The 13,102-nt window shown below is 44.3% G+C and overlaps 1 protein-coding gene across 10 annotated transcripts in view; it reads left to right on the top strand.

Annotated features, from left to right (window-relative positions):
• Nucleotides 1–13,102, top strand: part of LOC135902165 (bromodomain adjacent to zinc finger domain protein 2B-like) — a 116,891-nt gene that overhangs the window by 36,799 nt on the left and 66,990 nt on the right. For 4 of the 10 annotated variants that reach the window (XM_065432091.1, XM_065432101.1, XM_065432097.1 and 1 more), the window contains 6 exons: nucleotides 2,300–2,411; nucleotides 3,405–3,515; nucleotides 4,036–4,357; nucleotides 5,736–5,848; nucleotides 6,473–6,538; nucleotides 11,399–11,443. In XM_065432091.1, coding sequence (XP_065288163.1) covers nucleotides 2,300–2,411; nucleotides 3,405–3,515; nucleotides 4,036–4,357; nucleotides 5,736–5,848; nucleotides 6,473–6,538; nucleotides 11,399–11,443 — 769 coding nt within the window. The remainder of the gene's footprint in view (nucleotides 1–2,299; nucleotides 2,412–3,404; nucleotides 3,516–4,035; nucleotides 4,358–5,735; nucleotides 5,849–6,472; nucleotides 6,539–11,398; nucleotides 11,444–13,102) is intronic. The other 6 variants (XM_065432094.1, XM_065432098.1, XM_065432095.1 and 3 more) reach the window with 6 other exon arrangements.

The following is a 13,102-nucleotide window of genomic DNA, read 5'->3' as shown; positions in this document are numbered from 1 at the left end:
GGGAATTTTTTTCTCGCGTCCCTCTCTCGGCTTTCGTTGTATGGTTTTAGAGCTAGTTTGCTCCGGCTCTACTACTGCTTGCATGTTGGTGTGCGCGCGGGCGGGTGGCGGTTTGGGTTTTGTTCCGTGGGCGGTTTCAGCTTCTTGCGCTCGTATAACTGATGGCTGTCTGGTTACTAGTCGCTCAAAAGGTGACCCCCTGTTTTATGCTTGTTTAGTGCTCACAGGGGTGCGCATAGGAAGGATGCCACTGTGCACGTTTTTCCTTTTTTTTTCTTTTTCTTTTTAGACTTGCGAAAACTAGTCGCCTCTGGTTAGCGATAAGATGAAAATTAGTGGTAGTTTGTCACACGTGTTGCTTTTTTGACGGGCACACAACCACACTGTTTTCTTGAGTGCGCTCACATACGCAGTTTTATTACGCTATGGACGTAAATATTAGTGTAAGAGCAGGAACATTTGGCACTTGAGAAATATTCTCGTGTGTGCATCTTCTGAGCCTTGAACTATGTGTATAACAATGCACCAGATTTTTAATTCTTATAAGTTTATTTCCCGTTTTATATTTGTTATTCATTGATAAGCAATACATATATACCAATGCAAAATAATTTTTTGTCACTTTACGATCACCCTTGAAATTACGGTAAATTTGTTTCTAAATAGGTCCCTCAGAAGAATTGGAATCTGCAATAAAAAAAAATCGACCCTGGGCGGTCGCATATGGTGAAATAAATTTATCCTGAAAGGGTTAAATGCGCACCCGCTTTCTGTGTGTCCAAAGTAGAAGACTAATGTAGAGATAACATTAAAGCTCTTAAACAAAGTAGAAATCTAACAGGCACACTGTTTTCTAGTAAGAAAAATGGGCAAGGGTCTAATACCCCTGTCACACTGGGAGTTTTAATGTCATTCGAATCGAATGGCATTCGATGCAACGAATGTCATTCGCCCCCCGGAGCTGCTACACTCGAAAAATTAATGTCATTCGGTGGCGATATCAATGGCGATGATTCCGAAAAAAACTTCGCAACTAAAGTAGACAAGGTAGGTATCAAGTGCTTGCATAAGCATTCCATAACTTCATATATATTTTTGGAACGTCATTTCACCAAAAAAAAAATAATATTTTAGTAATGCGTATGAAAAAAGTTGTTCTATTTCAGACTATGCGGCGACTATAAGCCAAAACTAGGCTTAGCCACCTGAGTAGCCGATAAATTGAAAACAAACAAAATGGCTGACATGTCGACGCTGGACGACGACGCTAAGTTGCAGGAGGTGAAGCGATAAGTTACTGCGTACTTTGCATTACGAGCAAGGCGTAATAATCAGAGAAAGCGATTAGATGTTCTATGACCGACAAGCAGAGTGGCGGCGGCATGGACGGCGGCTAGACGCTACTGAGCTGGAGAGTAACAACATTTTGCGACAGCCTGCCGTACAGATTTTGTCTCTTTAGAGTAACAAGTCCATTAAAACACGCAAACGTTATTGTTTCTGTACGAGTACGGTTTTCAATTTGCAAATACTGTGTCCTGTTTTGCTTTGTTTCTGGAGTTGAGAGTACACATTCGCTCCGAGTGCGAAGCCGAATGAGTTTCTCGAACTCATTCGATTGCCGAAGTCATTCGGTGCTAATGACATTAAATATCGCTGTGTAGCAACCGAATAATGTCATTCGATGCTAATGCCATTCGGTTCGAATGACATTAAAACTCCCAGTGTGACAGGGGTATAATATGTGTTGCACAGTGGTGGCCAGTTTTTTAAAGTCAGCTTTGCCACATTACAGTTGTGGTACGCGGCAAGGCATGCAAGGCTGCGACTGCAGTTTTTTTGTTCTGCTTTCTTTGGGGAAAAAAAAGTGCACATTAGAATAAGTTAAATATCATAGCCATACATTGTGAGCTACTATTATGGTTTAAAAATCTACATAGGACAGGCCAGGGCAGGCCAAAAATAGGCATTCCTGATGGGAGGTGAAGTGTGTTCAATGCATTCATTGTCACTTCAGCTCTGGCGAGACAGGTGCCTCCAGTAAAGGAGTCACAATTGGGGTGACCTAGGGGTCAGGCACATACGTGCCTGCTGATTGGTCAAATTTTAATTGTCAGTCCATAGCCAACTTTAGGATCGAAATAAGTTTGGGCCCATAGAAATGAATGGCTGCCGGTTGGGACCTTTGGCCAGGTCGAATAATTAAATTGACTGGTATTGAAGTAACAGAAGCCTACTGCTTTTGGGTAATGGCACTGGCAGAAATAAAAATGAGCTCTTTTCAAATATTTTTTTGTAGGTGGCAAAGGCAGACTCGGATCCAATCTTATGGCAAGTCCGGTGTGAAGGGGGAGGTCATCTACGTTGCTCCATGTGGCAAAAAACTTAGGAGCTACCCCGAAGTGCTCAAGGTAAGTATTCATCAGAGTTTTATGTTAGGTATTCAGCAGTTGTCATTTGTAGACACACTTCCAAATCGGATTTTAAGTGAATCCCAGCTCACTAAAGTTCCAAAAGGCAGTAAGTAGATTTGCATTTGATAACCTTCAGCCCGTTTCCGAAGAAATGTGCATGCAGGATATGTGCACACCTATGCACATTCCCAGAGTCAAGTGGCGCGTTGCAGGGACTATTTATTTATTTTTTTATACAATGTACCTTGTAGGCATCTATCTAAGGCATTCGGTAAGGGGGCCTTGTACAATAAAATAGGAACTCAAAACAAAGACAGACAGACTTAGAACAAACTGCATATAAGAATACAGACATCAATAAAAGTGTAGACAATATTATAGGCATGAATTCATACATATCAGATAAAAACACTGTACTGTATACATAAGCTATCTGAATATGCATGTTAAAAAAAATTGATAATTAGGAACTAATTTAACTATGTTGATAATACTCTGCAGAGGTCTCGTTGCAAATCTGTATATCAGATCATTCAGACACAGTGAACTTTTAACATGGTCCTGTCGTCCTACTGCAGAGGTTGTTGACAGCTGTAGCTACATCAGTTACAGCAGCTAAGTAGCATGCCGCAGTTCATGTCAAGCATATTTCCTGCACGCTCAGCACGTTGCACAAGAAGGTTCGCAAAACAGCAGGTGATCACACATTTTTCTCTGCACTAAGGAAGTTGGGATGCCTTTGCAGAAGGCTGACATGCACGTCTGTCTTTACGCTTGTGTTGTGTCTTTAGGTTTGTGTTAACAGATACTCCCCATGCTGTTTCCTAGCTGATATCTGCAGACCAGGAAGTGTTAAACCTGCACCCAAATTGTGTAATTGGGCTTCACTGTGTAATCTCCCACTGTGTAAAAAAGAAACATTTCGCTTGAGAAGTTTCGGGCATCTGTTACTTTATAGTGTGCTAAAAACAATTTTTTATTCTCGTGCAGTACTTACAACAGAATAACATTACTGACATTGGAAGGGAGAACTTCAGCTTCAGCTCCAGGATGATTGTTGGAACCTTCTTCGAGACCACCAATGGCGGAGAAGACACTGATGTGAGTCGGCTGTTAGTCCTCTATCTGACAACTTGTAGGGCACTCATTTTAGTATTTTGAAAGCATAATTTAAATTCAGTTAACCCCTATTTTTTCAGTGTGAACTAGCCTGTACATTGAGCCATAATTTGGAAGTTTGTCAGAATGATTGCCAAAACTTCCAGTCTACTTATGGCGTGTGCATTTGCTTGCCCGAGCGCTCAGCAGCTTTCTTGAAAAATGCTTGAAGTGTAGAGTTATTGTACTGCATAACATGAGATGCTTCGACTCGAGAAAATGTGAACTAAAGAAACAAGGGATCTGAAAAGCATTCAGGGCCTTTGCAAGAATAACTGGCCAGTGCACATGTAAACAGTAGTTTCTTGTGCTCGTAGCTCACTGCACGAGGAGCCTTAAATGATGGTGGGGGGCGATGACGTGCGCATGAGGAAACCAGTTATTTCTTTTCCTGGGCCGCACGATGTCTGCTGCGGAACAGTTGTGCCCTTCGTCTCATCATCCATTGCCCCCTCTCGTGCAGGGCTGCCGTGTTATGAGTGAAGAGGAGCTGGCCTTGCGCTTGCGCCTGCTGTGTGGTGTGCACGCAGTGGTGCCGCCGCCTCTGATGGCAGCGCTACCTCCCTCCTCGACGGCAGCAACCAGGGGTGCCTCACCCCTGCTGGGCCTGCCCGGCCTTGCGGGGAGCTCCCTGGCCGCTGCTGTGGCCGCTGGTGCCTCGAGTGCTGGGGGTTCTCGGAGGGGACGGCCACGCAGTCGCCCTTCCCCGGACCCACAGGAGCGAGTCATGCAGGAGGCTGCCCTGCTCCAGCACAGGCAGCACTTTGAGCAGCAGCAGCATCAAGGTGAGCTACTGTTGCACTCCCGTATAAGTTTATCAAATTGCAGTTTGTGGTGACTTCCCTTGCTGTATCCATAGCAGCTTTTCCTTGCTCTGTTGGTTAGAATGCAATGCAAAAGGTGAATTATCAAAATATTTGTGGCATGCAGTAAAAAATAAACAGCATTATAGCACACTTCAGTGCTTCAGCACTTATATACATACAGTGGAACCCCGTTCATACGTTTCTCACTGGACCGGGGGAAAAAAAATGTAACAGGCGGGAAAACGCAACAGGGAGGAAAGCTCCGAAAATGAATGAAAAAAGTGCAGCTTCAACTATAGATAATTTATTTCCACAAAGTGTGCCGAGGATTTAAAAAAAGTCCAGAATGGTGGCTTGCCGTTTCTTTCGCTCGCTAGAAATCACCACACGTTTCTCAATAGCCTGGAAGGCCGCATTGCTGTCAGCGTTGCTGTGAGGTGCGACGTACCTGCGGAGGACCTCGGTCCAGAGCCGCGACGGCTTCTCCTACGCTAGGATTTGGCAACTCCCCGGCATCATGCAGCTCGTGCTTCTCGTCGTCACCGCGCCACGGCAATGGCAACGGACGAAGGAATATCCGCGGGAAATTTTGCCCTCTTTGGCGTAATCATGCTAACGTGCTAACGATTGTTTAGTATTGCTGCGGAGTGCGCGTGTCCGAGCAGCCCGATTGCGCGCAGCGCGGCCGGGCTGCTCAAACACGCAGGCTGCTCTGACGTGCGGCTGCTCGGACGAGCGCGGCCGAGATGCTCGGACGAGTGACGTCAGGGCCTCTCCTCAGTTTTCCTCCTCCGTGAGTCGACCCGTCCAACAACCATGTGGTGACCGTAATCGCAGTGATGATAGTGAGAGCATTTTTCACGAATGGCCACTTAATGGCTGCCTCTCGAACTGGCGTGCGGCTTGCAGCCAGTTACGTAGCCAAGCCCAGCCAAAACTTGTCAAAAGCCAAAATGGCATTTGGAGCGCGTTGCCTACTTTCGCCCAGGCGGGTTCGCGGTGCTAAGTTGCGACGTATCATGCGGGAACGTTTTCACAGCTACTACGTAACAGCGGGGTTCCTTATACTTTGGATCCTATGGAAGCTATGCCGGGACCGGATGAAAACGACGTAGCAGCTGGGAAAACGCAGCAGTGAGGAACGTAACAGCGGGGTTCTACTGTATAACAACACTTATATGTTCCAAGGATGCACAAAACTCAATACAAGGTGTTCTTGAGGTTTCAAAAAATGGTAGTTCAGGGTCCCTTGTGTTACCATTTACTCAATAGTGCTGGTTAAATGTGACATTTTATTGAGCCTTTTTTGTGATGTTCATTTTTCTTCTTTCTCTCTTTTTTTTTCTATATTTCATAGAAGAAGCGAGGCGGCACCACGAGCAAGTGAAATTGATGAAGCAGCAAGAACGTTTTGAACGCCTCGAGCAGCAACGCATCGAGAAGGAACTGCGCACCCAGCAGACGATTGAGGTTCTCTTCACTGCCTTTAACACCTCTTCAGCTGTTGTATGTGTGAACCTTGCTTTACTTCATGCCTTTTTGGCACTTGCGCTTGTGGGGAAAGAGTATTTTTGCACCTGCAATTTTGCCTTGTCTGTACTTTTCCTTCTTTTTCCCCTTGTTCACTTTCTAGAATGGCCCATCCTCTCTATGTTGTACTGCATGTTGGGCATGGAACAACAGAGGTCCTCTTCTGTCTTGTGCTCACGTCCTTAAAATATACGAGTAATCCATCAAAGCAGAGAGTGCATGTTAGTAATCCTCGGGCGAGGACATGACTGGTGTTGCTCCATTTGTTGTAAAAATATGTCTGTCTGGTTTCATTGCCCCCGAGTGTGTCCAGCTGCCTGAGAGGACAATTTCTAAGCTATGGAGAATGGTGGTGTCTGTTGTTGGCCTTCTTTTTTGCGGTTATTTTTCTTGATTTCTTTGTCATTGTTGCTATGTGTGTGCGTCTTGCTCGGCAAGCATGCACTGACAGAGCATTGAAAAGGGGTTGGTGTCACTTCTGTTGGTGCGTTGGAGTTGCACTTATTGGAAAAGGGTGCTAGGTGGAATGTTGATTTTGCATGGTTACACGTCTCCCTGCATCAGATCCGCCGCAAAAGGAGGGAGGATATAGAGAGGCAGCGCCAAGACGACGCTGTTCGCAAAGCTCAGGTACTGTTTAGGGGATGTACTTCTGCATGCTTCAGATATCGGCTTCACAGCTTGCATTATATTTGCTCAAATGTCAGCTGGAAACTGCAACAGAGGTGTTTTGTTTCATAACTGCGACACGAATGGGCTACAGGGGGTAAGTGCCTTGGAAAAATATTTTCATGCATTCACAAATTTGCGCCAATGTGATGTTCCCCTTAGACTCCACAGAGGGCAGAGCAGCATTGCCTCCTGAATAAAGCAGTCACTGCTTTTTGGTGAATGCCAGTTCTTGCAGTATTGAGTTGCCTATTCTGTCAGGCAGTCTGCCAGTAGCTACCATGGTTGCCTGTCAAGTCTGTGTGCATCCTTGATAGGATTGTGAAAGCTCACATGTCAGCAGAAAGCCCCAAACTGATGCTTTCACAACACAGCCTAATTTGCCAGTGTCACGCAGTCAAGTTTTTTGTGAGGTCTGCACTTCACAGCATAGCAAGAATATGAAGCACATTCAGCTGTGCAACAGGCAAATGCGAGATGCCCCATGGCCTCGACCATCGTGAAATTTCAAGTGGATATTATTCCACTGAGCAAAAGCTTGCTAACCGATTTTCTTCCCACTGGCCACGGCTTTTCTTTTTTTGACTGCCTGATTTAGTGGAACATTCTTACGGTTATCCACGTTTAAAAAGTTGGTTGGCTTCCTTGCAAAGTTGCAGATGATTGAGCATGCTTCTGTTGCCCATCACCAGGCACGGTTGCCTCTGTAGTGCATTCTTGTGTTCTTGGCCTTCATAAGCTACTGGTTATAGATTTCATGGTAATTAGGCAGCTTATTGCAATCACAATTGATATGAATATCAACAGCAGAAATGACTGGGGGTTCAAATGAAGCATGCCTGTAGGTGTAGAGGCATGGGTGCTTTCAGTTTACCTAGATGTGGTTCCACTGATGTTTGGGCTTGTATTAGGTACTTGCCAATAGCTGTGAGGGGTGTTGGCTACCTGCTACGTACATGCATTGACATAAGTAGGTACTGTTGGAAAAGTATCTTCTCATTGCTTGCACACTGTTTTAGTGATGTTGCATGTTTTGAGAAGGAACATGTTTGGTACTAATCATTGTAAAACAGCATGCCATCTTGTTTGCACACTGCCCTTTCTTTCATACCTAGCATCCAACTGCCCTTGCTCATGTTGCTTGTATTGGTTTCTTTGTGCTCTTTATGCAGTGCTCTTCATTATCAGTTTTTTTATTAAGCTGCTTAATGATGACATGGGTTGTAGGGCATCCTGACATGAAGAGGGTAGGCCCTTGCTTTTAGGCATTTGGGCACTTTGCACCTCACGTATGTGGGAAAATGCACTTAACATAAAATTGCTTAATCCATTGTTGCACCATAGCAAATCAGTCATTTTGATCTGTGATCCGTACCAAACTTACCTTTTCTTACCTTTTACCTTGGCAAGGTTTAGCACATTAGTTGCTTTGCAGCACTTTGGTATGTCTTAAAAGAATGCAGAACTTATACCAGAGGTACCACCAAATGTGGCGTCCAGCACGTGCTGCTTTTCTTAAAAGGAATGATGCACAAAGTGTGCGGTCCAATCACTTCAGCTGCAGGATTTTAAAATTATAGCAGCAATGACTCAAAAATATTATGTTGAGTGACTTGATTTTCAGCTCCAATTGACTATGCTCTGTCACTTACATCTCAGACTTGGTAATCAGGGTCAGCTTTGTTTAATCCTATATGTGTCACTGATGTGTGATTTCATTCGTGCTCCATGAGAGTTTATTTAAGGTCTGAACATGTGTACAAGGTACTATGGACAGAGGGTATGCAGCAGTCCTTGGAAATCCTTGAAAAACCATTGAGAACGAAAATGTAATTTTCAGCACCTAGATTTCTGAACTGGTTAAAAGCTCTTCATTTAGACATCTGACCATGAGTCTACAAATGTGTGTGTATATATATATAGTATGTATGTAAGTGTATATGCAAGTCTACAGTAGAATCTCGATGATACGAATATCTCGAGACTGCGAGAAAATTCATATCACGTAGGTTGTATTCATATCATGTAGTGACGTAGGTCACCCTGGCAACAGGTGTGCGAACGGTGCATCGGCACTCCCACTCTGCCGGCTTGACAACAGCCAGTGTCTGGCGCTACTGGTGAGCCCGGGCCTTCTCGTTGGCTCTGCCGAGGAACGCGTGGTAGTTCATTTGTTTGTAACATGCACGGCGGCTTGAAAAGGGTACGCAACATCCAAAATTTAGCGCTTTACAAGCTGGCGGTCTCTTGAAAAATTCGTATCATTCCAAAAATTGTATGAGGCACAATCGTACCACTGAGATTCTACTGTATTTCTTTAAATTCTTGCATTCCTAGAATTAAATTACATGCCCAAAGGCTAGCAACTGAAATGGTCACATACTTTGGCTGCTCCAATTACCTCTTAACCCTTTGCTCTACCTCTACCAAGCGCGACCTGTACTCATCCTAACTGCTTGTACTAATATTGTCAGGGCTGAGCCCCACTCATCAATTCGAATTGAGTTGTGCTTTTGACTTACGGCACTTGAACACATTCTTTGGTGCTCTTGAATTCTTTCATTGCCATCTGTTCAGATAATTATGCCTGAGCTTTATATGTGTGCTGAGGGAAAGTGTCCATTTCAGCTCGGAGCTCAGATGTCTTCCATTTATATTTTAGGTCTTTGTAAGAGACAAACCCCGTATATAACTTTTCAAATGGGGATGTAATGCACCATAATTTGCGAGAATAAAAAATTGCTAAATTTTTTATTCTTGATGAAAGCGCTTGAGGTTTAATAGAGTAGTGACAGTAACACTTGTTGGGCATACAGTAATACCTTGTTAATTTGGAAAATTGGATAATTTGGACTTGTCTGCTGGTCCTAGCAGGCACATGCATTATTTAATGGCTTGATACTTGTTAATTCGGATGTATTTGGCCAACTTGGGTCTGGTCAACTTGAACAATGCTCCAAAGCAGCGTGATGAGCGTGGGGCTCTTGCATTCAACTGAAGCAAAGAGGCGGAGTCCACAATGCCATAATCATCAGCGCAAACTATAGGAGCCAACGCCTTATGCCTATTTGTGCCCTTATAGCCATTATTCTTGCGTTTACCAGCACACATGTCACCACATTGGCCGCGTGCCTTCAGAACTGTGTGGTCGCCATCCATGATCGCAGTGACAGCAACGACGGTGTCGACTGCTGTGGTTGCAATGAGCAGTAGTTTTGTTTTCGTGCCATGTACACGCAATGTTAAACAGTGTGGGAATTGTAAAGGATGATGAGCTATTCTACCGCAAACTGCATGCTGGCATCAAACTTGCTGGCTACATCGTGATGCTGTAGCCAACCAGCTCACTGGTGAAAAAATAATCGGGATAAGCAAGTCTCTGATGAAGACACAGTTCTTGCAGTACGGCTGCACTCCGTAGGAAGTCGCGAGGCCTTTGCTGCTGCAAACTCTAATCAATCGTGAAGTGATGACAATTGCAGCTTTTTTGCTGCTTTTTTCCAAAATAGAAGTATGATTTGCTGAATCATTCAGTTAATATAAGTGTGTTGTTGTAGTAAGCATGTAAGTATTTGTTTATTGTTCTTTTGACAGCCTCGATAGTTTGACTTTCGTTTGATTCGGACTTTTTTTTTTTCGGTCCTGTGGAATCCCAACTAACAAGATTTCAATGTATACTTGTTCTGCAACTGCCATTAGCCACTCAGGTGTGGGGCTATGAAAGTGCATGTTTGCCATACAAAGTTAGGCGAGCCTGTATGGTGACTGCCAGTGCGCAAGCAGTGCACAACTATAAGTTATTGTATGGTTGAATACTATTATTAGGTACATAAATCATTTTAAATCAGCTTGTGCTTTGTCCTTCGCAGCATTACACCGTGGGGAAATCAATGTGCTTCAGCTGCTTTCATTAGCATTCGTTTGATAACTTTTCTGCAGTTTGAAAGCAGTGAAACAATTAAACTTGTGTAACGTGGTACGCCCTCCAAAAAAGGCAACAGGCACTGAACTGTGCGTGCCATAGTATGCATTTGATTTAAGTGTTCACACCTGTAGATTTGGCTTGAACAGCAAACTTTGTTCAGGTGAATGTCCCTCTGTACAAGCATGTTCAAACCTCTGTCCAAACCTCTGTGCGAGCCTCTTTGCCAGAAAAGCAGTTAAGAATAGCGTAAAGCTTGGTTAAAGGGACACTAAAAAGAAACACGAAGTCAGTTTAGGGTAGTAAAGCATTATTTTGAAACCATATTCTCATTCATTTTGCTGTAATAGTTGGATTATCAAAGTGAAAATAAAGGTGGAAGTTCAGTTCATTGAATTTCACACCAAAACCCCAGCAACAATATTTCAGTGCGACATCACAAATTTCGAAGTACTTTTTCATATTTGGGCTGTTGTGGCTCAGAAAAATTTCTCAAAACTTGCTAACTTCAGTCTTTAGCTCTTTAAGAGAACATAATGTAGTCCATCTGTACCGATGAAAAGTAGCTCAAGCGCAAGATAGCACCATCAAAATTCATGATGTCACGGTGAGCTGATGCAGAGGATGCCATCGCCATTGTATTTCGTTTTCGCATCTTTTCTGGCTGTTCAAGCTTCCTCTCATGTTAAAAGTAGCCTTTTCAAAAGTATTGTAGAAGGGTAATTAACTGAATTAGTTTTCTCTTTATTGTCTGTTTATCAGGAAGTCTTCAGACATGAAGCTTACAAATAAAGTAGCTGTGAAGGATGCTTCTCTTTCCTCCTGCTTCAGCATAACCTTGATGCGTTCTCATTTCTTCCAATCTGTTTCTCTGAATGCTTGTCTTCTCCTGCCTTTAGGAAAGAGAAATGAAGAGGCAGCAAGCTTTAATCCTGCGAGAGCAGGTGAGCATATTTTGCTGCCTTGCCTTCTTAAACCTTGCTGCATTCTTTGGATCACACATTTCCTTTTACTGTGCCAGCAGTGTATCGTTCATTCAGCACCTAAAAACATGTGTTGTTTCCCAGTCTGGTAGCTAATGCCTCTGCTATTTCTCTGGTACACAGCCCTCTTCCCTACCGTGCCCTGCTCCTCTCAAGCATACGCACAGATGTGAGGTGGTGCGTGCATCATGAATGTGGTCACAGTGCACGTCTGACATTTACCCTTTGTGGTTCTTTGTAGTAGCATAGCTGCTGCAGCTAGGCTGGGCATTCGAAAAGGATTTTTTCTGTTGAACATGACTGTCGCACCAAAACTATGTGGGTACATTAAAACTGAGTGTCACTACGCACTGCTTGGACCACAAGGCATAAATCAGCATTCTGGGTTAACCGTGGGGGTATTGTTGCTGTAGGGTAGCACAGTGGGAGCAGGATTTAAACGGCCCTAAACCATCGTTTACATTTCAAGCATTTTTGAAATAAATGCATGCATTGTGTACAGAATACTGCGACAATCGTTATTGGTGAACATGGCAATGGCTTTTCTCTTTGAGGGAAGCCACAAATTCAAAAAAATTCCGGCAGAACCCATCTTACAATGACTTTCTATGTAAATGCGATTAGCATTCAAGCAACGTGGCACCACACCCTATCACCACTGCCTAAACACGTCATGTATGACCAGTGTACATCAGCTGGGCACCTCTTATGCTTCCATCTCATGTACCATCTAGCAAATTGCTTGCGATGCCTGTGTGAAGTCCTGCTCTTCTTGCATGGCCTCCGATATCTGTGATGCACCAGTGCGGACCAACAGTGAGAATCACTCAGTGCCCACAGGCATTTGTAGCACAGCACAGCACTACAGCATGGGGTTGCTGAGCTTGAGGAATCTGTGTGATGCCGGTTCGATTTCTCTCAGTGCTGAAGGAGTTTAAAAGGAGCCCTGGACCACTTTTTGTCGAAGTCAAGAAATGCATTTTAAATTAAAATAAGCTATTTCAGAAATACTGTGCCGCAAAAAGTACTTCAACGTATTCAGCAGAAGCGGTGTTATTGGCACTCGAGTATCCTTGGTGTGGTGCTTCTGCTCATTCTTTAATGACGTGCACTGTTAAGGCTATGGCAGGGCAGGGCGTGCCCAAACGCTGCGCCTACTGAACATCACCGTGGCGCGCAGTTCAAATGTGATTTCGGATGTTTGTGTAGATGCCCCTGCTTTGGATTTCAGCGCTTACAACACGCCAAATGCGGTAGTCCTCAGCAGGCCACAGTGCACTCAGCCAGTGCACTTGTTATGTAGCAGACCGCAGCTACGTGCAACTGTAGCTGACTGTAGTGTGTATGCACAGCCTTTGCTTTATGCAGCGCTTGAGTGTGCACTTGCGCCCATATGCTCCAGTACAGCCGTGCTATGGGGGGTGGACCAGCCTTGTCCTGCACCAGCTTTACTGACCGTTAGTAGCCACATCCAACTTGTGCCTTTTGAAGCGCTGTCAATATCTCAGCTGTCACTATCTCAATGCAAACTGACGCCGGCCAAGGTGTCTAATGGGGATTGGCCAGGAGTGAGCACTCTCTGGCAAGCATGCGTGTGGTCTGACCTTAAGTTTCGTGTTG

Source organism: Dermacentor albipictus, chromosome 4 (assembly GCF_038994185.2).
Source record: "Dermacentor albipictus isolate Rhodes 1998 colony chromosome 4, USDA_Dalb.pri_finalv2, whole genome shotgun sequence".
Classification (NCBI taxonomy): Eukaryota; Metazoa; Arthropoda; class Arachnida; order Ixodida; family Ixodidae; genus Dermacentor; species Dermacentor albipictus.
Note: the sequence above shows the minus strand (reverse complement) of the source record. Positions and strands in the feature narration are given on the sequence as shown.